Below are 23,928 nucleotides of genomic sequence, written 5' to 3'. Positions count from 1 at the left end.
AAATGTTGGGTTTTGAATAAGTAAGACAGCTACACCTACGGGGGAACATGGTATTAGAGATGTTTCTTTTTACTCAATCAATTATTCATTCCTTAATTACTTCAAACGAATTAAGCTGCCATTGAATTTGTCAATAAAAATTAAAAAAAAATTTAAAAAAAAACCAAGTATTCCTGCTAAAGGAATAAAAGTATAAAAAGGAAAAATGGTTAGCTATGTCTACGTGTGTTCTTACCTTAGAAGAAAAGGAGTTAAGCTATAAATTCATAATTCAAAACCTGCAATTCAACCATGTGCCTCACTAAATATGGTCAAATCAATAATAAATTAACAAGAAAAAGTTTCAAACCAAGAAAAAGTTGGCATTGAAATGGTGCAGGCGATCCCAATAGGGCAATCCAGCCGGTGAACCCTTGATTACCCTACGCCAAGGAAAAAAAAAAAAAGGAGCAGATCTGGTCAAATTCAAACTGTGATCCCTCCAGTTTGAAGGACCAATAGCAATAATCGTATGTTCATTATTGCACACGTATACTAAATGCAAACCATAATATCAATTCCAAATAAATTTCATGCCATAATAAAGACAAAATAATTTTGCAATTGAAGATTAAGTCAATGAAGATAATAACCATAAATAAAAGCAGTTATTTGAAATTTTAAAATATCAATTATAATGTTTTGTTCGAATTTAGATAGTAAAATTTTTCTTATTTAATGTATATTTTTTAATATATTTAAAAAAAATTAAACTCAAAAAACAAGATGGTGGTAGAAGTGATTACTGTTATTGACCTGTTTCGTTACTTTGTATAATTATTTTTTTAACCACTTCTCGTTCAAAATCATGAATCTGTTACTGTCAAATGCACTAAAATAATTTGAGCCCTATAACAATGTCCACAGGATTAAAATTGTAAAATGGAAGGGAAGAGAACGTGAAAAATGCAAACCCCAAAGAAAATTTGACTAATATCAGATGTTGACCATGTTAGCCTTCCATATTTTTTTAATGTTTGATTTAGATATGTAAGATCCTTTCAACCTTATAAACGCGTGATGGGGAAGCTCAGTTTCTTGACGTTTTAGCCAAATATTGCAAGATTCTTTCCAAACTTGCTCAATTCGTTTAGCTAAAGCAATTTCCTTGCTAATGCCATGCACGAAAATAAGTCCTTTTCCATGTAATATTCTTTGGTAATAACAGGAAATCATCGGTGATGTAAATTCCCTGGTGCAAAAAGTTTTGTATTATAATTGCACATTCCAATGTCTGCCTAATGGCTACAAGGTCCATTCCGAAATAAGCAGCCTGACAAATTGGCCATTTTAGGATAAAAAATAGGTGGAGTGAAGGGTAAGGTGGGAAGGGACTCCTTGTTCCTTCTTCCCTGGTTTAATTGGTCCCCACACCAAGGAAAATGAGATCAATTTTTATTTCTTTTGCCTTTGTTTTTAAACTATTCGAATCTTCATTGCAAACAAAGCTATATTCATTATTTTGTTGCCCACTCCAATGCTATGATTATAATAAATTCATTATCCAGCTCCCCACTATAATTTTTTGCTCTTCATACTCTTCACCATCTCAACGAAATGTTTTTAACATTGGTAAAAGTCTTAGTGATTAGTCCGAGAATCGAGGAATAATTAAGTCAGTAACAAGTTATACTTTTTAACATTAAATTGATAATTACAACCTTTTGGTGTTTATCTTATGATAAAATTTTAAATATCTTATAATCAAATACCTTATTTTATCTAAAAAAATATTTTATATTATCTGATTTGATTAAATAAGATTAGAGTACTTTATAATTGAGTTCAGATAGTAAAAGTACTACTAATCATGTGTTCAAGTAAACTTTGGATAATGATTTTAAGGTATTTACTACTTAAATCTGATTATGAATAATGATTTTTAATACTAAAATTTAATTTTATAGATTTTTTTGTTTATAATTAATGTAATACTAAAATTCATTAATTGTTTTAAGTGTGAATTTAAACTTTAATTTTTTTTTTAGGAACTAATCATTAATAATATACATAAAACTAATTTTAAATTTATTTTAATCGTATTTAACAGATAGAGATATTTAATGAGTTTGGATAACAACTCAAAATTTTAATTGGATATTCATAAAGTTTGAGTATCATATCAAATAATATAATTAGATTATAGTACCTAAAAAATAATGGATATCATATACATTGACATTCCAATAAAATTGTATGAAATTGAAGATTTCAATTTTAAAAAATTTAAATTTCAAACCTTAAATAAAAAATAAAAAAATGAAATATATAAGATAAAAAAAAATTTCACCTCGATCGGATTACAAAGAATTTAATAAAATCCACCATTTAATAATATTACAAAGAGGTTTAATTTATAGTATTTGAATTCGCCAAATGTATGAAAACTTGAAAATGAAGTTGTATTTTATTGATTAAGTGGGCGGTCGGAGATTTAATTAATTAAAATAGAAACTATGAATAATTAATTTAAACGAGGAAAATGCGTGGGATGCGTATGGTATGCAAATTGCTGCAGGAAGGCATCTTCCTCATGGCGGTAGTTGACCTGTGAAATTTGTTCGATATTGTCCAAATATTTGGTTACAAAAAGCTTCGTCCACCATGATGACAAGGTTTTGCCCAACTATGAGCAAATGGCCCTTTGACTTACTGGTTGGTAAATTATGGCCATTATGATTGCCATTCATGGGGTGGGCGGTGCCTATGCTTTTTTCTTGCAAAATTGGCGCCAAAATAAAGGTGAGGGTTAGGTTCTTGGCTAATCCTTTAAAATGGTTCCCACCTTCACCCACCGCCCTTTTTCCTCCACAAGGAGATTAAAAAACTATAAAAATAAATAAAAAAATAAAAGTAAAAAGTATAAGATTTGTCCATATTCAAGTTGTTTTAATTATGATCAAAATAAATTTAAATTCATAAAAAAATATATACACTTGTCATAGCATGAAATACTCAAATATGTTTATGTAATAAGTCGTGATGAATCAAAAGTTTTACTAACTTATTATATCATAAAATTCGTGTTGCTAATTTATATTTCGAAATTAACTTTGTTTGCCAAGGTGAAAATGACCCATTCGACAGAAAAAAAAAAAACTTAGAACATAATTTAAAATTAGAGAGAATGGTGAACATTGAATATGACCATTTAAAAATGATGATGAAAGGAGGGGCATAATTAAATATTGGTAACAATTTTTTTTTTGGGTCCTGTGGGTCAAAAGGGATCATCGAGTGCAATCAGGTCAAAAAAAAATTCTCCATAAAAAAGATGGAAGAGAAAGCACAACGAACTTGAACAATGAGTAGCAACAAAAGCGAAGGTTGTCCCACTCCACTGATAACTACATCTGCAATATTTTTTATGTGCTCAAGTCCCACAACTGATGCGCATGCTTACCACGCCTCGAGAAACAATTTTAGTGGATGAATCCACAACCCTTCATTTCTTTTTTTTTTTTCCCCTTTTTTCTCGCTTTTGTTTTGTGCCTTCTTCTCTTTAAGCTATTGTTTTCAGAGCATATAGTTAGGGATTTGTACCTTCTCTTTGGCTTGGCTCTAGGGAACCACAAAATCTATATATACACTTAAAAATATAAGTAAATACCCATAAGTTTTTTGCGTGCGTTTGGACGTATGAATCTTTTAAAATCCTAAAATATTTTTAGGAAGATGGGGATTGATAAGGGTTTGAAGATATATGGTCCAGAGAGTTGGTGTGTTTTAAGCCTATGCAGTGGTACATATGACTATGATCTTCTTGAGAGTCCCCTGGCAAACTACAGTTCGATGGATTTTGAAAGCATATGCTTCCACTAAACACAAAGCTTCCAAATGAATTTTGCCTTAAGTGCGAAACCGCTTGCAACTTCTAGAAAGTAGTATGGTAGATGAGTTTCCTTGTCTGGGGTTTGCATAGTTTGCACTCTTTTGGACTGTTTTGCATCAGTTTTTTACTAACTTACGTAAGGAAAGACCATTTGTTTTCCTTCCGGGGATTGCAAATGGTGCCAATGAGGAGTCTGTGTCTGGGAATTTTCAAAACCTTGTAGGTATGCATTTGGCCGATACTGTCTTATCAACCTATTGCTTTTGCATTTGGCATGAATACATTTATGGTTACTTTGTGCATACTTCAAGTATTTTAACAAACGAAACCGACTTATACAGCCAGAAAACTGCATACTAATCTACCGAGACTGCCTTGAATTAGGCCCAGTATCTTGTCTCTAATTAGTCCAGCGACATTGCTTACTTATTCGCTTGAATTACCAGATGGAAAAATGCTAAAAACATCTAGTATTCAAGTAGGAACTACCCAGATGTTCTGCTCACCCCTAAACCAGATTGGCAGGTCCTGTTTGGTTGAGATGACTGATATCACCCCAGGCTTTTATGGTCCACTCATCAGCACCAGATAAGTGAAATATGTTGACAGAGGTATTGGGTATACTCCCCCTAAACCTCTTTGAGCAAGCCCGCCTGTAGAGCGCTCTTATGACACCTCCATGAGTGACTACAACCACTCGCTCTCCTGCCATAGGAAATAAGCAACAATCAGATCATTTGAACCAGAAACATATTCTCCTAGCAACATTGTCAGATAAAAGTAGAAATCTTAAGGCAAACAAAGTCACACAGGAAGGTTTGATGGTACATGGAAGTACCTAAGGGTAAAAATGAAAGTAATCTGCTCTATAGCTTGGTTACAGTTTGGGAGTTCAAGTTCCCTTTGTCAAATGGCATTATCTACCTGTATGCTTCTGACCAATTCTTTGCAATGAAGATGTAGCACGGTGATAGAGTTGGTCTAAGCTTTCTCCACCTCCCTGCATGCATAGTTAAACATCATCATCATCATAACTTTCTAGATGCTTCATAAATTGCAGAAGAACAGCGCTGCCATGCAACGCCACTATATCATTGAAGAAAAAAGACTTATGGCCAGCAGATTGCTGCGACATATCAGCTAACCATTGATTGATATTTTGCTCCAACAGTAAGATTGTGCCTACTAGCAAACTGTTATTGACAACAAGCATAGTAACAAAAGAGTTTCTTTTTCTTGGCACGGGAGGCTGGTACTTGTAACATTAATCCACAACAATGCTGAACGCCTGCAGACCCTTCTCAAAAGGAAAAGACTACCAAATCATGACAAATTCTTTCGAAAATTTCTGCGTTAGGCATGTTTAATGGGCAAATACATGCCAAAAACCAGCTGAATTCGCTGTAAAAGCAAGTGTCTCATTTGTACAAACCATGATTACCACCTATCAGGCAAAAGCAAATAACTCCTGATGTGTCCTGTAGGTAGTTAGCTTGCTCAATTCTCCTGTTTGGAGAGCCTACCAATTAAAAAAAAATTGTTTGCTCAAGTAATTAAGGTGCCATTGCAGCGATAGACAAAGCTACTCCCGATGCCTAACTCCTAACAAACAATTTTTTTGAGGACTGTGGATTGTTTTTGAGGATAAAAACAAGATTTAGTTAAATTAACAAAAGCCAGGAGGCCAACCTCAGCCCAAAATTGGCCCAATATTGCCTTGTCTTTTTTCTCGTTTGATAGAGCAGCTGGCTCAAGCACATTTAAGGGAAAATTCAGCTTGAGCATGACTCAGTTGGGGGCCGTCCCAACTACAGCAAAGCAAAATAACAAGAAAAGCAGCTTCCTTTTAACAAAAGGTGAGACAAGAACATTGACCTTGAAAACCACGCTTGGCAACTGATACATTATAATGTCAAAACTATTCTGCAAACTGCATGCATTGTCAAATTTTGACATAAAAGCTAAAGCAAGCTATTGTCTAAACCAAAACCCTTAAAAATTTTGAAGTGCTATAGATAAGCTAAAGATAAATCTTCCTCAAAGTTCATCAACTTTGTATTAATTTTCTGTCAACAAAGCATCAGCTACTAATTAACTTACTGGTATAACTCGATCAGTTCTGCGAGAAGAAAAGGCTCTATAAGCCTCGGGACTAACTTTGGCTGCTTCACGGTATAGAAGGCCTTGAACATCCCCTACATGTCTCTCCCTCAGCTCTGGATCTTTCATAACCTTAAAAATTCACATCCAACAAATATATGTGTTACAATTTTTGCATTTAACAATTTGAGAGCTAATTGCATGTTGGACGCTACTCAAATCCCAAAACATAAACTAAACCAATGGATTCTTGAGTTCTTGATGCATATGTTTTGCTTTGGCAAATCTCACCTCTTTCTGACATAAGATACAATCACAATGAAACTCATCAGTTCTAACTTCCAAGCACTGTATATTAGAGTCCAATTTGAGAAAATTCAACAGTGAAAGTTCGTACCTGAAGCTTCCCACAGCTTGCAGCAATCGTCTCTGCTGTTTCAAGAGCTCGGTTCAGATCAGAAGAATATATGGCGGATATATTAGGCTCTCGGAAGAGTCGTTCAGCCAACTTCACAGCCAGAAAGAAAAAGTTTTCAAGCATCAGCATCAGATATAAAAGAAAGATCGAAAAGGGCGAGAAATTATTACTAGTAAACAACATACTAAAGCTGCTTGTTGTCTCCCAACTTTGTTTAGTTCAACATCCAAATGTCCCTATTAAAAAAAAAAGGAAATTAACTAGAGAAAAACTAGTATAAATTTCCTCTAAAAATAATTGTAAAATTAAGGTTATCTAAAGGAGAGACGGACAGACTTGAATTCTTCCAGTAGCGTTCCATTCTGTTTCTCCATGACGCACTACGATAATTTCAGTGTAAGCTTGATCCATGGAGCTTTTAATTTAGCACCAAACTTCAATCAGATGAAGGAAAAACCAAAAACTAAATATTCTCAAATGAAACTTTTTTTTCTTTTTTTTTTCCTAAAGTAATTTACCTAAAACTAGGTTCGGACATAGATATAGTTCAATTGATTTAGTGAGTTGGTGATGAGTACAAACGGCCAAGTTTTGTCGTGGACGAACATTGTTGTGGAGAAAGTTTTTAGTCGGCGGACATTTCAAGCTGACAGGAATCTAAACTCACCTTGCGACGCGAAGGTGAAAAGCCAAGAATTGCGCCGTCTTTGAGTATGGTATAATAATTTTATAAGGTTTTCATTGAATTTATTTGTAAAATTCATCATTTGTCATATTAATATTAATAAAATAATATTTAAAAAGAATTTAAATTAATTCATAAAATTTAAATAAATTTTTATATTTTTATTACATTCAATCAAAATTTTCTTTTAAATCAAAAGTTTCTTTTAAATCAAATAAGTTTTTATTAAGAAAGATTACCTCATTTATTAAAAAATATAAGAGCTGTTCCAAAATGATGTTTGTAAGTAATAATCCCTAGTGAGAATGGCTTGAATTAGGCCAATTATCTCACCTTTAATGTTCTGGTGCCATTGGCTGAAATAATCAAATTACAGAATGCTATAGGCAAGGCATATATCAAACTCCAAACTAACCAGATGTTTTGTCCCCCCCAAAACCCGACTTCAGATATCCTGTTTGCTCGAGATGACTGATGTCACCCCAGGATTTTATGGTCCATTCCTCATCAGACACGTGAAATATGTTTACAGATGTATTAAGCACCTTCCCCATCGGCTTTCCATCCGGGCAAGCTCGCTTGTAGAGTGCTCTAAGGACACCACCGTGGGAAACCACAACAACTCGCTCTCCTATCACGGAGGTAAGCAACAATTCAGAAATTTAAACCAGAGATATATAACAGCCCAGTGATCTTATGAGGTAACAGTATTGGAAGGCAAGTAAAGTTGTTCAAACACTTGTACAGTTCAGATATTTACAGCAACAACATCTTGTTATCAGGTTTAATGGAATGTACTGAAGTTATGATGAGTTCTAAAAGTTAAACAATACATAACATCAAACTGTTCATAAACGATACTATTTACACCTTGATTATGATTCAAGAGTTTTTCGCCTTTCACAAACGAGACAACATACCTTTATGCTTCCTACCAATTCTCTGCAATGAAGATGTGCAACGCTGATAAAGTTGGTCTCGGCTTTCTCCACCACCCTGAATATGTAGTGAATCAGGCATTCAAATGTATACTAATGTGAAAATGGCGTTTAATGCCCAAGCAGACATCTAGACTTTTTTCTATTGTAATCACTTATCCAATTGAAGGCTGATAGACAAATTTTGTAACAGGACCACATGCTATATTAGTGATTAAAAGATTATTCAAACAAACAAGGCTTACAACTAGTTAATAACTGGCACAGATCAACAAACCATCAGTAAACATATAAATATACAGTGAAGAGCAATCAGTACTACAACTTCCACAGTAAGTATGCTTGGGCAGAGTCGCAGATTGTGATTAATAATGACTTGCTAGTGACACGGCCCAAAATTACGGGTATCTGACAATCATTTCCTTCCAAGTAGGGAGAGGATGATAGCTGCAACATCAAGAAAAACTAGATTCCCCTTAGTCCTTTTCAACTTTAGAATGTCTTCCAAAACTTTGGCCTTCATTTTAGACCAGAAGTTGTAATGATAACCTTAGGCTTAAATGTTAGAAAGCCATGCTTCAAATGATGATTTGAACATAGTTCTGCAAATTATATGCAATATTATAAAAGCCAGAGCCAGCAATTGTCTAGCCAACAAATTACTAATTTAAATATAGAATATATTCTAACATTAAGAAAGCCAGAGACAAATTTCTTTCAAGACTCCCCAATGTTGTCTTTCAAGTTCAAAACAATCCTAACTTACTGGAATATCTTGATCTGTCCTGTGAGATAAAAAGGCCTTGTGAGCTTTGGGATTAAGTTTGGCTGCTTCACGAAATACAAGGCCTTGAAGATCCCCTAAATTTCTCTCCCGTAAGTCTTGATCTATTATAACCTGGTTCACATCCAACAAAAAGGATTACTGCAAAACTTCACATATAATACCAAGCGCTTTCAAGCTAAAGACAACATCTAGCATCATGAAAAATTTGAACCAAAGAATTCAAAAAGCAACTGCCTTACAACTGCAAAGCCTGCTGTTTAACAACATTGCTTTGAGATTCATACCTCTAACCCACCACACGTAGCTGCAATTGTCTCAGCTGTCACAAGAGCTCGCTTTAAATCAGATGAATACACAGCAGATAATTTAGGCTCCTTTGATAGTCGGTCAGCCACCTGTAAGTGAGAGGCAGGGGATAAAGAATAAGCTTAAGGCATCAGCATCAGAACAAGAAAGGTCATATGAGCAAAAAGTACAAGTAACATACTGAAGCTGCTTGCTGTCTCCCAGCTTCATTTAGTTCCACATCCAGATGCCCCTATTAAAAGTTAAAACAAAAATAAACTTATCAGGGTAGCAAGATACACTGCTAGATTAACCAAGATATCCACATAACAATAGGATCAATTGGCACACATGTAATCAAAAATAGAAGGAACAATATGTCTAAGAGGTTAATCAAAGGAGTCAGCAGCGTGGTTATATCCTTCTTGTGAAAATTGTTCTGTCCAAGTACCTTGTCCAAGATTCATCAACCTATGATCAGTAATGCAATCACGAGAGTGAAACTGATAAGGCCACGTTGTTCATCCAATTGCATTCTAGTATATGAAATACGTTATTCAGATAATAAACCATTTGTGCTGTTTAAGTTCCAAACAAAAATTTACACATATTATCTATCCATGCGAAATTCAACTGGCCAAGTTCTCTGCTTTCCTACTTAAATGCAGCAATACTTCTTCTTTTCTATCCTACTTTATCCAATTCTGAAATCCCCAAACACTATAATATATAAAGTGTGAACATTTACTTCATTTCCGGAATCTCAAAACAGACTTAAAATCTTTCAACATCAAATTAAATACTAATTATTTACCAATAATAAATCTAACTGATTAAAGATTAAAATTAGTATTCCAAACAAATAAAATAAATAAATAGATCATAGAAGCTCCAGCGCATGACATATCCCTAAATATCCGATGGCATCCGGAAAACAAATTCGATTTTTGACTTTCCAAATTCCAAAACACACAAAATGATTAAAAATTAAAAAAAAAATTGTAAAAATTTTGGAGAAATTCAAACCTGAATTCTTCCATCAGCATTCCACTCCGTTTCCCCATGTCGCAGCACCACAATCTCAGCATAAGCTCCATCCACGCAGCTGTAAGGTAACAAGTTTATTAAACCAAAAAAAAATCTTTCTTTTTTAGTTTTCAAATGAGTTTTAGTATTAAAAAAGTAGCAAAATTTAAGGATCAGTGCGTCTACCTAGAGTTAGAGTCAGACATCGGTACCAAGTCGGGCGATGTGACAAGGTGAGTTGGGTGGCGAGTTGGCAAAGCTTTGTGGAGGTGGAGTCGAGTTGTTGTAGTTGCAGAAAATTTCACGCAAACTGGCATCTTAACTGACCTTGACGAGAAGCGTGGGAAATAACGACGCTCTGCTACATGGCGCTGGGTGCGTATTGCGCTCATCTTTTCAATTCCTCTTTTTCTTTCCCTTTTTAAGAAGAAAAACGTGCTTAAGTGCTTTTCTCATGTCGTATTAACTGTTAATGCAGCAATTGTGATGATTAGGGCCTAATTACGAACCTCTGCTGGCAGGAAGTCTGTCCAAAGACACGTGGCATCCACAAGACAAATTAGTTTAAATTTAGCACGTGGTTTCTTTATTTACTAGAAGAATTCCCGTGGAATTATTTTGTTAATTTGGATTATTGTGTTTAATAAAATTTTTTTGGTAATTTAGATTATTATTTCAGTGAATACGAAGGTACTCAATTAAAATACGTTGGAAGGAAGGAACAATCTAAAATTGATGGGACTAATAAAATATATAAATGTAGCGTTAGTTTATGATAAAATTATCTATGAATAATACAAATTGTAATATAAGATAGAATATAATATTATTTAATCTTTTATTGAGAGGGCATTATTTTTAATGATAAAATTGTTTATAAAAAAAATAATGTTTAATATAAAACATATTGTAATATTATTTAACTTAATTTTGATAAGCATTCTTTCGACAATCAATTAAAATAAGTAAGCTACGATTATTTTTAATTTTAAGGTAAAATTCGAATAATTTTAAATAAATTTTATGAAAATTCTATTAATTTAATTTTTAAAATTTTTAAAAATAAATTAGTTGATATTTAATTAAGACGATATACATTTAATTTAAGTGGACCGACCATATATATTGAGTAGGTTCGGAGTAACATGTAAATTAATTTACTTGTGAAGAGAGCAAAATCAGGTTGCTCAATTTGACAGTTTCAGCTAATAACCATCATCTCATCACGATGAAATAGTGGAATGTACTATATATAATTTATTTAGTCTAAGCACCTTTTTTACAGTATTTTGGAAACGACTCCCTTAAAAGAATATTACTTACTCCCTGAATATGACAGTAAACTCAAGGCCTGAGAATGACCTAAAGCGTGCATGGCTGGCATTAATTGACATCCAACTCAATGTATATACATATCTAAGAATTTTGCATTAACAAAGACCAAGAGCAAACGTGATTTGCACAAAAACATGGCTAAAACACACCGCTAGGCATCGAAGACTTGAAACGAGTATTAGGTTTAACTCTAATTATATCGATGAATATACTAATTAAACAAACATAAGCTATTGTTTGGTTTATTCTATAGTTGAATGAGCTGTCATCACGGCCAGGTCTGCCTAACCAATAAATACTTATAATTAGTTTGTCCCTTTGCAAATAGTTAGGTCAGAGCTGGAGAAATAATAGTATTATATATAATTTCCTTCTTTCTTGTCGTAAGTAACATAATCAATGAACTTTATATAAAGGATCTTGGTCATACTTTTGAGCTCAAAAATAAGGGAAAAATGAACAAAAATCGAATACAGAAGTGTAAAATTCCAGAGTTACAGGCGGGGGAAAAGATTATATTCCAGTAACTTTTGTTAGGCAGGTCATTACCCCCATGCATGTCGAACAAGAAAAAGCTTGAATCGAACTTTGAGCATTGAAACTACGAACAGGGTCATGGAGGCTGGATCTAAAGCGTTATTATTGGAAGTATGATCTAAGTAAAGAATTATAAGTTCACCCGATTAAGTATGGAGTCAATGGGATGCTAGCAAAACTCATTATTTAAATTAACATTATAACTCTGCATAGGTTTTCGGATGAAGACTTTAAACCAAGATTAATGAAAAACTACCCAATAACTTGTCACCACGTAACCATCCATTTCATTTATTGACGAAATCAAATAAACATATTGATTAAAACAAAAAAATTGGTCCCCTCGTTGTTGTCTTAAGAAAATAATTGATATAATATAATAAATAGACAAACAAGTCAAATAAAAAAAAAGAATTACTAACGTGTGACATGTGAATGAAGTTAATCACAATTAATCAATTAAGTTAGGTAATTAAAACAAATCAAGATAAATTTAAAATTTGACTACAGTCAACGAAGGTGAGGCCACGGTTACCATGAGGTTCAATATTAAACCTGTTTCCTATGGGCCATGCTCTGCACCCTTTAATTTTATTCGAGTGAAATTTGCTATAAATAAACACTATTTAAACTTGGATCAGCGTATGCTTCATAGACTAATATTGCAACTTTAAGTTTAATTGATTAAGGAGCTCCTTGGAATAAAAAATGGCTAGTCGTTTTGCAAAAGGGAAGATGGTAACAGTACTGAGTATTGATGGAGGTGGCGTCAGAGGCATTATTCCTGGCACTCTTCTTTCTTTCCTCGAATCCAAGCTTCAGGTATACCTCGTTAAACAGTAAATTTTCTTTCCTTTTTCTGCTCAGCATCATTATTAATCAACGGCTTAAGTTTGCTTCCATGTGGTTGATTTTTATACTTCGTAAATTAGGAGTTAGATGGAGCAAATGCAAGAATTGCAGATTACTTTGACATTATTGCAGGAACAAGCACCGGTGGGATGATAGCTACCATGCTTACAGCTCCAAACAAGCAAAACAGACCCATGTACGCAGCAAAGGATATCAACAATTTTTATTTGGAGCACTGCCCCAAGATTTTCCCTCAGAATAGGTGAATTCTAATGGAACTACCATATTCCTTATTGCTTGTATTTGTTACTTATTTTGAGGTTGGTTTATTATCAATTAATTTTAAATTGAATGGTTTAGTATAAAGATCTTCTATAAGTATAATAATAATAATAATAAATTTCAGCTGATTTTCTTCTTTTTTTGGTCGGAAGCAGTCGCCTTAATTTCCTGGCCTCAATGGCAAGTTTCTTCAGAGCAACATCGATGGGACCAAAGTATGATGGGAAGTACCTAAGGTCATTGACAAACCAGTTACTAGAAGACATTACTCTAAAGCAGACACTGACAAATGTGGTTATACCAGCTTTCGACATCAAGCTCCTACAGCCAGTGATCTTCTCTACCAACGATGTACTGATTTAATAGCTTGTCAAACACCTATATGTATGGAGTTTGATGTATTACAGTGTTTGTTGCACTTGTTTTTCTTTTTGGAAACAGGCGAAGGCAGATGCTTTGAAGAATGCTAGGCTAGCAGATGTCTGCGTCAGCACCTCTGCTGCTCCCACTTTTCTCCCCGCACACTACTTCGAAACTAAGGACGCTGACGGGAAAACCCGCACGTTTGATCTCATTGATGGTGGAGTTGCTGCAAATAATCCTGTCCGTACATTTGTTCATTTGGGAATGCTTTATAGATTGAAATTGAACAAATTTAATAATACAAAAATAAAAACATTTAGATGAGAGCTAGCCCAAGAGTTCAGCATTTTTTTTTTTATTTTGAGATATTAACCAATGTGTATTCTTTAACCACGAATCTGAATTTGCAGACAATGTTAGCTATAAACCACTTCTCCAAGGAGATCTTGAAGCATAGTACAGAATTTGTGGAAATCAAACCGATGGACAGCAGGAGGATGCTAGTGCTGTCACTAGGCACTGGGGAAGCCAAGCATGAAGAGAAGTATAGCGCAGCTGCAGCCTCCAAATGGGGCATGATCAACTGGCTCTATGACAAAGGGAAAACTCCATTGCTTGATGTCTTCTGGGACGCTGGCTCTGATATAGTTGACTTTCATATCTCCACTCAGTTCCAATGCCTTCACTCCAAGGACAATTATCTCCGTATTCAGGTAACCACGGAAAGCAATTCAATGTAAAGCCATACTTAATTATCAATTAAGAATTTAATCAAAAACTGTATTGAATACTAACTTATCTTCCTGGTGGTTAAACCAGGATGACACATTAACGGGTGATGCAGCATCGGTTGACATTGCAACTGAAGAGAATCTGCAAAAGCTCATTGGAATTGGGACAGAGCTCTTAAAGAAGCGAGTCTCAAGAGCGAATTTGGAGACAGGTAAGTTTGAGGAAGTTGAGGGAGAGCCTACCAACGAAGCAGCCCTTGCCAACTTTGCTAAGAAGCTCTCCGAAGAACGAAAGCTTAGGCTTGCACCATGAATTGAGATTTTAATGTAATACTTCCTCCTATAAAGCTTTGTAGCATTATCTTATCAATTTGTTTGCCAAAATAATAAGGTCACTTGAGCTTAGATGTTGGGGTTTGATAGGATTCAAAAGTTCGAGTTGTAGTATTCTTCTTTTGTAATATTAACAAAAATATAAAACATTTTAAGTGATAATTGAAAATGTTTCATCAATGCAACAAATTTAATTAGTAAATATACATTTTGGATTGTGAAATTCAATAAAAAGGGAAATATGATGAGACAAGATAAGAATGTTATAATATAAAACTTAATTAATTCAAGATAAATAATAAATAAAATAATAGACATACGATAATTTCATTTGATTGGTTGTTTCATATATAATTTTATATTTTTTATTTTTAAATTTAAATTTAAATTATTTAATATATCCTTCTTTCATAAAAAGACAAGTGTTTCGAAAATAGGAATTCAACATGTGATGTGAAGAGGGAGGAGGGCAGATGGCTCTTGACACCAAATAAGTTAGTATTTTCGGTAACTTTAATTTTGTCACGCAGCTCATTGCCTCCCATGCTTATTGGAAAAGCTTATTCCAACTTTAAAGTTAAAAACTACCAATAAAATTTCATGGAGGCTGGTGCTAAAGCAATTTATCCGAAGCACGCTTGTTTAGGCGGCCGGCGTGCATGTGCTAATATATACTAATTGCATTAGTTATGAGTTCGATACCAACAACCTCTTTCATGTTTATTGTTTAACAATATTGATTTTCCCGATGACCAAACAGGATGAGACATGGAGTAGAATTTGCAAAATCTTGTAAACATAATCGAGATTTTGATATATAACGCCGTCCTTGTAAAGCTTGGGATCAATAGCATCCCATTGTGATACAGAATTCTCTTTGAGGGTGGCTGCAATTGCTGACAACCCAAGAACACATCATCTGTGCAAAAGAAGAGATAAAATAAATCAAGATGCTCTCTCCTTTTATGTTCACAACACATCATCATCATCAATAATTATTGGTTTTAAACCAGAAAGTGTATTGTTTAGTGGATACTTATAACAACTCTCCCCTTTCAGCTAGGCAAAGGTGACTATTAACATTAAATAATTACTACTAGCAACTAGTAGATTAGTTAACAGATTAGAGCAAAGAGGCCGTAGCAAAAGTGATGCATGTGAAGTCGGTAATGATCAACCAAGCAAAACGATGTGAAAAAGAAATACAAAAAAAAAAATAAAAAATTTGGACATAAAACCAATATTTCTGATGAGTTAATGGTTACTATAGTCAGCATGGATGAGTAATAAAGGGCATGAACCTTACTCTATTCTCCCACTTTTTGCTATAAATATACAGTTTTGATCATCAGTATCAGGTTCAAAATGAACTGATAATTTCATTCTCAACAAAAAACTGTGGAATTTTTGAGCAGCTAGCTCTCTTTTGAATCAAAATGGCCAGCAGTTTTGCGAGAAAGAAGATGGTAACAGTCCTGAGTATTGATGGAGGTGGCATCAGAGGCATAATTCCAGGCACTCTTCTTGCCTTCCTTGAATCCAAGCTTCAGGTTTACCTCATCAAACAGAATTTTTTTCCCTTTTTTTTTAGCAACATTATCTGTTCATGTTTTCAGTTCTGCATATACATATGTATATATATTTGTGGTTGATCAATGTGTTAGGAGCTGGATGGACCAAATGCAAGAATTGCAGATTATTTTGACATCGTTGCAGGAACAAGCACTGGTGGGTTGATAGCCACCATGCTTACAGCTCCCAGCAAGGGAAGCAGACGACAACCCATGTACGCGGCAAAGGACATCAACAATTTCTATCTGGAGCACTCCCCCAAGATTTTCCCTCAGGACAGGTAAAACTCTAATGGAACGAGAAACGTCTATTAATAATCCAGCTATTCTTCAAATTAGCTAACCATCTTTTTTTCATAACTTCAAAAAATGTTATAATTAGCAGCACCAATGCATCGATGGGACCCAAGTATGATGGGCAGTACCTAAGGTCATTTACAAACCAGTTACTTGGAGACATTACTCTCAAACAGACATTGACTGATGTGGTTATACCAACTTTCGACATCAAGCTCCTGCAGCCAGTGATCTTCTCAACCAATGATGTACGAATCAATTATTATTGCCATTAATTACTATTATTGTTATTGTTGTTGCTATTATTATTAAATCGAACTTTTCTTTAGGCGAAGGTAAATGCTTGGAAGAATGCTAGGCTAGCAGATGCCTGCATCGGTACCTCTGCTGCTCCTACTCTTCTACCTGCGCATTACTTTGAAACCAAGGATCATACCAATGGGACAATCCACGCATTTGATCTCATCGATGGAGGAGTTGCTGCAAACAACCCTGTGAGTGCAAATTTATTTAATTTTCTCACAAAAGCAGGCAAATAGAACCAGGCTAATTATTAGCTGACAAAATTAATTTGTAATAGTTAACAACCATTTAACCTAAATCTGTAGACTCTAGTAGCTATTAGCCACGTTTGGATGGAGATCATGAAGCGAAATGCCGATTTCATTGATATCGAACCGATGGATAGCAAGAGGGTGCTTGTGCTGTCACTTGGCACAGGCACCACCCCTATGGATGCACCAAAGTATGACGCAGTTAAGGCCTCCAATTGGAACATGTCGGATTGGATCTTCCACAATGGAAATACACCACTTCTCGATGCTTGTTTGCATGCAAGCTCTGATATGGTTGATTTTCATGTGACTGCTCTCTTCCAATGCAGTCGTTGCAGTGAAAATTATCTCCGTATTCAGGTATACAAAGGACCTAAGTTGGATGGGCAATCTCCATAATCATGTCCCAACTCCTAAGCAACTGAAATAAAAATTCAGCATCATAACTGTTCTCCACGTAAAATATAGGATTAATGTTCTTTCATGTTTTTGCCGGTGATTAAACAGGATGACACATTGATTGGCAATGCATCGACGGCTGACATTGCAACCGAGGAGAATTTGCAGAAACTTGTGGAGATTGGAAAGGAGCTCTTGAAGAAACGAGTTTCAAAGCTGAATTTCGAGACTGGCCAGTTAGAGGAAGTCGAGGGAGCGCACACAAATGAAGAAGCCCTTGCCAACTTTGCTATGAAGCTCCATGAAGAGCGAAACTTTCGCCTTAGGGCCTTGCAGGAAGATTGAGATCTTCCCGAGTATAATGCTGTCTCAAATAACCTTGGGAGTTTTCATCTATCACTTCATAAAGTTCTTTTTGCTTATTTCTTTTAATGGCAAATCAGAGGAGATTGCAATAAAGAACTAGACTTGACAATTTTATCTCTACCGTATACCATCCAATGTTAAACCAACAGAAAGGACATAACAATAGAAAGAAGCCGGTAAAAACAATGCATTCCTAGGACTTTCAAATGACTTTTCATTCTTCTAATTATTTGGTTTCGAAAACGACAGCATTGCCAAATAATAAAAGCTTAGGACTTGCGTCGGAGGTAGCAATAAATCAGACTCATAATGCATAAATTTCAGAGAACTCCCAACAGGAGAAATTTCTTTCCTTGATCTATAACAGCAGCGATGGAGTCATTTGTTAATGAAAGAACGGAGAACTATTTGGGCCAAGCAGGAGAATCAGACAAAGGAAGCAGAATCACCTTGGAGGCCAAGGTGGCAGAACTAAGGAAGATAAAGGAAGAGCTAAAGAGAGCCAAGGATAATGCCACAGAATCATGGTTAGACTCCAAACCTCTCATCGATGAGCTTGAAAGACTAAAATCAGACCTTGCCACTGCTCAAAATCAATGTACTATTTCTGATAATTTGATTTTGGAGCTTGAATCACAACTTGAGACCATCATCATAGACATCAGATCCAAGAGAGAGGAAGAACTCAAGGCCACGAAGATGGTCAATGAAGTGAACCAAGCCCTGGAACATGCGCGTGAAGAGTTGGATCAGTTGAAGGTGGACAAGGATGAAGAGCACAGAACAAGATCAAAGCTAAAACAAACCTTGCGGCTAAGGAGGCAGACTCTTCGGACGTTGCAACTCACACTTCGAGCCGTGCGAATAGAAGCAGAAGCTTTTGGGGCATCTGCAGCAGAAGCTCTTGGCTACATCAACCATCCAGAATCAGACAGTTCCCCAGTACAACTCACACAGGAAGACTACTATGCCCTAAAGAGAAGAGCGAAAGAAGAAACAACATTGGCAGATTGGCGGGTTTCTGTAGCCATGGAACAAAAGGTTGCAGCAGAGGCAGGGCAAAACTCAGCTTTAAAAAGACTAAAAGAAAAACATCCTGACAACAGATTAAGGAGGAGAACGGCAGAGGACAAGAAAGTCAAAGATGAAGAAACAAAAGAAGAGGAGGCAGGAGATCAGGACTTGACTAAGCAAGGAGTAGACAAAGTCCTGAACAGAGGATTTGCATTCCCAAAAGCTCGAGCCAAAGCAATTGCCGAGTATAAGCACGGGAAGCCACAACAGATGAGCAAGACAAAAAGCAGGAAAAATAAAGAGTCTAAAATGAAAAAGAAAGAATCCATTTTGCATCAAATAAAAAAAGTTGTCTTCTGCGCATAAACAGACTGTTCAGATAAGCTCAAACAGACATGTAAGCAAAAATACAGTTTCTGCTGGGAATAAAATGTCACATCTGCTTGACCAGAAATCCAAAGGAAGAAAAGACAATTCTGCATTAACATTCATTCATGTTTGAGAATTTCCTGAAAAGAGATATAGCAAGTTTTTTCCTACACCAAAGCCTGCACAACAGAATAAACTCCATAAGATCATAAGAATGGACATGTATGTACAAGTCCATAGAAAATAAAAATTCATACCTGATTTCTCCTAAAGCCAACCACAGACTGTAATGAGAATAACTCCAACGCATTGAATACATGACAATGTAAGCAAAAAAACAAAAAAACCCAAAATTGATCCTTCTAGACAAAAGGCTGTCTACATATCAAATCACGGTTTACTAGACAAAGTGAAACATAGAGAATAAGAAAGCAAACAAAAAACTTGTTCCTGTACCATAATTTTGGCTACAATCTACTGAAACATTCTAGAGTATGCCTTTTTCTCCTGGTCTTGTCTATCAGCAATCTGCAGTAGTTTTACAACTTCAATTACCTCCAGAGATGAAATTAAAGGGAAGTGCAAGGAAAGCATTAAATATTGTGAAATGTTCAATAAAAAAATAGGTGATGATCATCAACCTTCTTCCTGGCAGCTACCAGCTCTTTTTTTATTCCACCTGAAGGGTAGAAAACATGATATAAGAGTTCTACTAAAAGTATATAATTGAATGATTTTGATGAAGTAGTACTACGGATAATAGCAAGAACTAATTAAGGGCGATGGTGATTTGAAGTCAAGTTTCATACTCACATTATTACCGTATACAGTTTCACCAGGTGACACATTACATGGACCAAATATGACCACCTAGCAAGCTTAATGACCCCCTTCCCAACCTCAAACAGGAAAGGGGAAGGAAGAGAAGGGAGGAGGGAGCGGGGAGCGGGGAGCGGGGAACGGGTTTAGCAGCTGATTATTCAGGCCAGACAAATTTGTTAAATTAATGTTGCTATTTCACAAGAGACAAGATTGTACTGACCATCATTTGGCTCTAAGTTCAGTGCCTTTTTAAAGCTCTCAACTGCAGCATCTATGTCATTCAGTGCCATATATGCCTGACATCAATGAAAAATGCATGTTGTGAAAAAAGCATCCTAGGTAAACATACAATAAACCATTTAATATTTGAACTACTAGCATGTCAATGCAAACAGATAGCAGGCAACTTTACGCCTAAGAATAAGAAATGATAATCAACTGGAAAAAACACATATCAAACAATTCTGAATTTGTCAAACACTTTATTTTGTTATAAACATGCAAGTTACTCTCTCAAACCAACTAGCCAAATAAGGACACTACAAAATAGTTATGCTTGAAAAAGCTCCAATACTAGTCAGCCAAGAAATAACACAGCTACAAACTATATTATATACACAACCAGGAAAAAGACATAGACAAGAAAACAGTCCAGGCAAAGCAAACAATGCCAAAGAATCAGCAAACTTTAGCTTTGAATGTCACACAGATAGTAACTGACCTGGCCTTGGCGAAAAAAGGCTTTCACATTATCTTCCACATCACGAATTGCAAAGTCTGTGTCCAACAGTGCTCCTTTTAGATCACCTAGCTTCAACTTGCAGGCCTAACGCAGACAACACAGGCAGTGGTTATATAAAAGGAAACTAACATCAATAATGGGAAACAGGTACATATAAGTGGCAACAGATTATTAAAGTAGAGAAATTCCCTACCATCACATACTGTCAAATTAACCATTACAGAGCCGATTCAATGAATGTAAATCTAAAATATGAAAAAGATTGGAGTGATCTAAATTTGCCATGCTAGAAGCCTAAACCTATGAATTATCGATGATCTAACATTTCAAGGAATGCAAAATCTTACAGAACTATTTGTAAATATCTGAGACTTGATCTTCCGCAAAGAGGAGATCTTCTCTGTGCAATACAAATAAAAAAGGAGGAAAAAAGTCATCAGAGACACCAAAGGATTCATGGCAATAATATCATGATCATCAAAGAAAGAAACCAAAGCATGCACCTTCATCAATGCCCTCCTGCTCCCAGCAGACATCCAAGTAGCGCAAAGCCTTCCAATATTTTCTAAGAGCAATCTTATAGTCTTGCTTCTGTAAGAGGGAACAGGTAGGAATACTTACTGAGTAACACTATAGCAGTAAATCAAACTTCCAAAAAAAAGTAGTCAATAAACGAATGTATAGCAGAAAATGTGCCATCAATAAACATTCATAACTCGAAGAGAGCACAAGCCCCAATCATTCATAATAGAGAATGTGCCATGTGAAATCTATGAAACAGGAAAAAAAGAGCAAATTATACCGCAGAAAGCCATATGATTAGATCAAATACCTTGTATTGTTCATTTCCAAAAGCTTTGATAGAGTTTACTGCCTTCATCCACCAAGAAATTTCATCTGGTTTTTTGTCAAGGTCAGCTGGCCAATCAGGATATATATCACCATCGTTAAAAAAGTTAGATATTCCATCATCTGCCCCTTCAGGAATTTCTCCACAATCTGCTATTATAACCTCTTGAGTGGGATAATCACCGTCCTCAGTGGCAACATGCTCGATAGAACGAACAACACCCATTCCTTTTATAACCTTCCCAAAAACCACATGTCTTCCATCAAGATAAGAGGTTCGAGTAGTTGTAATAAAGAATTGAGATCCATTGGTGTTAGGCCCCATATTAGCCATTGATAACATTCCTTTTCTTTCATGTTTTAACTCAAAGTTTTCATCTTCAAATTTCAAGCCATAAATGGATTCTCCTCCAGTTCCATCACCAGCTGATATATCCCCACCTTGTATCATAAAACCTCTGATAATGCGATGAAACCGCACACCCTGTAAATTAATATGGCACTATAATTTATTTTTTTTTTAAAAAAGAACTACATATTTTCTTACAAAGTAAAGAAAACTACTTGAAAGTGCATAGTCATATCCAGGTGATTAATTTCTTAAGCGCAGAGTTAAAAGAAAATCTCCGCATGTCTTAAACATGTCAAATTCTAAGGTGATATTGCTAGGAATGCCTATGTTCGCATACACATAGGACGACCTGAGGAAAAGGATTACACAAAGGTAAAGGCAGGGTTGGCAAGAAAAACTCATTGTCTATATGAAAGGAGATGAGGAGTAACAGTGTGAAAAGTGAGTGCATAAGATCATTCAAAGTGAAATTGCAAAAGCAAGAAACCAACCATACCATCTTTAGTTCCCTTTGTTCTCAATTTTTTTTTTTTTTGCACATAGCAAAAGGTTCATATTTTTCTTTCTTTCTTTTTTTTCAAGCCATGGCAGGTTTCATTAAGAAAGCCAAGTTTCATATTTTTCAATTCATGTCTACATGCGTTATCATTAGAAGCACACTGCATTTAAAAAAAAAAAAGCTGTCTTGCCGCTTACTTTGCACCATTTTATCAATTTTAAATCAATTCCAGGTGGAGAAAAGGGGTCTGAAGTTAAGAGACTCTAGATATTCAAACTTTTTACTCTAAAAAATTTGCACTTTATATTATATATTACTCCTTTATAGAACATAGTACACTATGTGCAAACAAAACTTTGCACAAAACATGTAACCTCTATCAAATAACTATTTAATAAAATCTAAAATTGCATGCCAGCTAAATTTCATAGAAGAAAAACAAAAAAAGGCTCTTCCTTTACCCAAAACTACCCCCCCTACTTATCACCCACCAAATTCAAACCAAGAAATTTTAGCATACTTTGACATTCCAGGAAGAAAGAAAAACGAGTAAACAGTAAACAAGTATACCTCATGCATTTACATATAAACATTAGTGTTTTATGCATATAAGAAAGAGAAAAAGGTAGGACCTTGTAATGCAGGGAAGCAGCAGTGTTAGGTCCAATGCCTTTCTCACCAGTACACAAAGCCCTGAAATTTTCAGCAGTTTTAGGCACAATATCCTTGTATAACTCCACCACTATTCTTCCTTCTAGTTCTCCTCCTATACTTATGTCCAAATAACATCTTGGGTTCACCATTTTCCCCCCACTCTCTCAACTCTTTACCTGAACCGAAAATAAAAAAAGTAACCCAGAACAACCCTAATCCCACTTTTTATTTTGAACTCAAAGAAAAAAATAAAGAGGGGCGGTGTCTTAGTTTCTGGCTTTGCTTGTTCGTTTGCCGTGTGGGTTTGTTTTGGCTGCTGAAGTGCTGACCAGTTACCCCTACCACTGCCGATCCTGCTGCTTTCTGGGTGTCTGTTCAGTGACTGAACGTTTTGGCTGTTTCTCGCGGAGGTGGATGTGATACGGTGTGGCTTGGTGTATGCTATGTTGGAGGTTTGAAACCGTCAGATTTTTGTCTTGGCGAGTTACATTGCATGACTTGACGACACGGATTTTGAGGATACGGGTGTCATCATATACTCACATTTAAGACTGGACATTCTTTTTCAGCCTTAGTCCTTAAGAGAGGATGTTGACGTTGGGGCTTGTCCCAAAGTCAGGATTGGGTTGGCTTTCGAGCCGTACGATATCGTCTGATGTACAGTGCCAGAGCCCGGCTGTCCGCTAAGTTTACGGAAATGTTTCCTAATATCCTTAGAAAATTACATTCTACTCCCCGCATACTTTTTTTTTTAATCTTTTATTCTTTTGTATCATCATCATAAGTAAGGTAATAACTTGGAAAAGCAATTGATAATACTATTTCCAACTAACTATATATATATATTATATAATTATATAATTACGAAACATCAAAATATTATTTATTATAAGTAAA

At 35.3% G+C, this 23,928-nt stretch overlaps 5 protein-coding genes across 5 annotated transcripts; 2 read left to right on the top strand and 3 right to left on the bottom strand.

Annotated features, from left to right (window-relative positions):
- Positions 1–3,720: 3,720 nt before the first annotated feature.
- Positions 3,721–7,164, bottom strand: LOC110409666 (Phosphoglycerate mutase family protein). The gene is given in 8 exon segments (XM_021419100.2): positions 3,721–4,397; positions 4,400–4,576; positions 4,796–4,871; positions 5,972–6,103; positions 6,369–6,479; positions 6,575–6,625; positions 6,726–6,804; positions 6,908–7,164. Coding segments are annotated over 8 exon segments (687 nt in total). The 5' UTR covers positions 6,928–7,164; the 3' UTR covers positions 3,721–4,356.
- A 109-nt stretch (positions 7,165–7,273) lies between these two features.
- On the bottom strand, positions 7,274–10,527 carry LOC110409665 (phosphoglycerate mutase-like protein 4). The gene is made up of 7 exons (XM_021419099.2): positions 10,297–10,527; positions 10,111–10,189; positions 9,287–9,337; positions 9,084–9,194; positions 8,779–8,910; positions 7,995–8,070; positions 7,274–7,705 (listed from the first exon to the last, which is right to left on the bottom strand). Exons 1-7 carry the CDS (start codon positions 10,500–10,502, stop codon positions 7,485–7,487), a joined length of 876 nt encoding a protein of 291 aa, XP_021274774.1. The 5' UTR covers positions 10,503–10,527; the 3' UTR covers positions 7,274–7,484.
- A 2,163-nt stretch (positions 10,528–12,690) lies between these two features.
- LOC110409446 (patatin-like protein 1) lies at positions 12,691–14,523 on the top strand. The gene is made up of 6 exons (XM_021418793.1): positions 12,691–12,804; positions 12,915–13,096; positions 13,272–13,467; positions 13,558–13,719; positions 13,890–14,192; positions 14,299–14,523. Exons 1-6 carry the CDS (start codon positions 12,691–12,693, stop codon positions 14,521–14,523), a joined length of 1,182 nt encoding a protein of 393 aa, XP_021274468.1.
- A 1,456-nt stretch (positions 14,524–15,979) lies between these two features.
- On the top strand, positions 15,980–17,832 carry LOC110408788 (patatin-like protein 1). Its single transcript, XM_021417874.1, has 6 exons — positions 15,980–16,093; positions 16,208–16,395; positions 16,500–16,659; positions 16,741–16,905; positions 17,020–17,325; positions 17,473–17,832. The coding sequence occupies exons 1-6, from the start codon at positions 15,980–15,982 to the stop codon at positions 17,707–17,709; spliced, it is 1,170 nt and encodes a 389-aa protein (XP_021273549.1). The 3' UTR covers positions 17,710–17,832.
- A 1,222-nt stretch (positions 17,833–19,054) lies between these two features.
- On the bottom strand, positions 19,055–23,572 carry LOC110408789 (peptidyl-prolyl cis-trans isomerase CYP40-like). The gene is made up of 9 exons (XM_089785766.1): positions 23,010–23,572; positions 21,510–22,010; positions 21,181–21,268; positions 21,025–21,077; positions 20,657–20,761; positions 20,156–20,231; positions 19,755–19,792; positions 19,371–19,641; positions 19,055–19,292 (listed from the first exon to the last, which is right to left on the bottom strand). The coding sequence occupies exons 1-8, from the start codon at positions 23,178–23,180 to the stop codon at positions 19,588–19,590; spliced, it is 1,086 nt and encodes a 361-aa protein (XP_089641892.1). The 5' UTR covers positions 23,181–23,572; the 3' UTR covers positions 19,055–19,292; positions 19,371–19,587.
- Between the last annotated feature and the right edge of the window lie 356 nt (positions 23,573–23,928).

Source organism: Theobroma umbraticum, unplaced genomic scaffold (assembly GCF_002168275.2).
Source record: "Theobroma umbraticum cultivar Fairchild unplaced genomic scaffold, ASM216827v3 scaffold_44.0, whole genome shotgun sequence".
NCBI classification, from domain to species: domain Eukaryota; kingdom Viridiplantae; phylum Streptophyta; class Magnoliopsida; order Malvales; family Malvaceae; genus Theobroma; species Theobroma umbraticum.
This window is presented reverse-complemented; position numbering and strand designations above follow the sequence as displayed.

Excerpts from the sequence above, each read along its gene's own strand:
- LOC110409665 (XM_021419099.2), bottom strand. The coding sequence starts at position 10,502 with ATGAGCGCAATACGCACCCAGCGCCATGTAGCAGAGCGTCGTTATTTC. Across the intron at positions 8,071-8,778 it reads GGACAGATCAAGATATTCCA|GGTGGTGGAGAAAGCCGAGA; the intron begins GTAAGTTAGGAT and ends CTACATATTCAG. Across the intron at positions 7,706-7,994 it reads AATTGGTAGGAAGCATAAAG|GAGAGCGAGTTGTTGTGGTT; the intron begins GTATGTTGTCTC and ends CCTCCGTGATAG.
- LOC110409446 (XM_021418793.1), top strand. The coding sequence starts at position 12,691 with ATGGCTAGTCGTTTTGCAAAAGGGAAGATGGTAACAGTACTGAGTATT. Across the intron at positions 13,097-13,271 it reads AAGATTTTCCCTCAGAATAG|TCGCCTTAATTTCCTGGCCT; the intron begins GTGAATTCTAAT and ends GGTCGGAAGCAG. Across the intron at positions 13,468-13,557 it reads TGATCTTCTCTACCAACGAT|GCGAAGGCAGATGCTTTGAA; the intron begins GTACTGATTTAA and ends TTTTGGAAACAG.
- LOC110408788 (XM_021417874.1), top strand. The coding sequence starts at position 15,980 with ATGGCCAGCAGTTTTGCGAGAAAGAAGATGGTAACAGTCCTGAGTATT. Across the intron at positions 16,660-16,740 it reads TGATCTTCTCAACCAATGAT|GCGAAGGTAAATGCTTGGAA; the intron begins GTACGAATCAAT and ends ACTTTTCTTTAG. Across the intron at positions 16,906-17,019 it reads GAGTTGCTGCAAACAACCCT|ACTCTAGTAGCTATTAGCCA; the intron begins GTGAGTGCAAAT and ends CTAAATCTGTAG.
- LOC110408789 (XM_089785766.1), bottom strand. The coding sequence starts at position 23,180 with ATGGTGAACCCAAGATGTTATTTGGACATAAGTATAGGAGGAGAACTA. Across the intron at positions 21,269-21,509 it reads TTGGAAATGAACAATACAAG|AAGCAAGACTATAAGATTGC; the intron begins GTATTTGATCTA and ends TCCCTCTTACAG. Across the intron at positions 20,762-21,024 it reads AGATATTTACAAATAGTTCT|GCCTGCAAGTTGAAGCTAGG; the intron begins GTAAGATTTTGC and ends TGTCTGCGTTAG.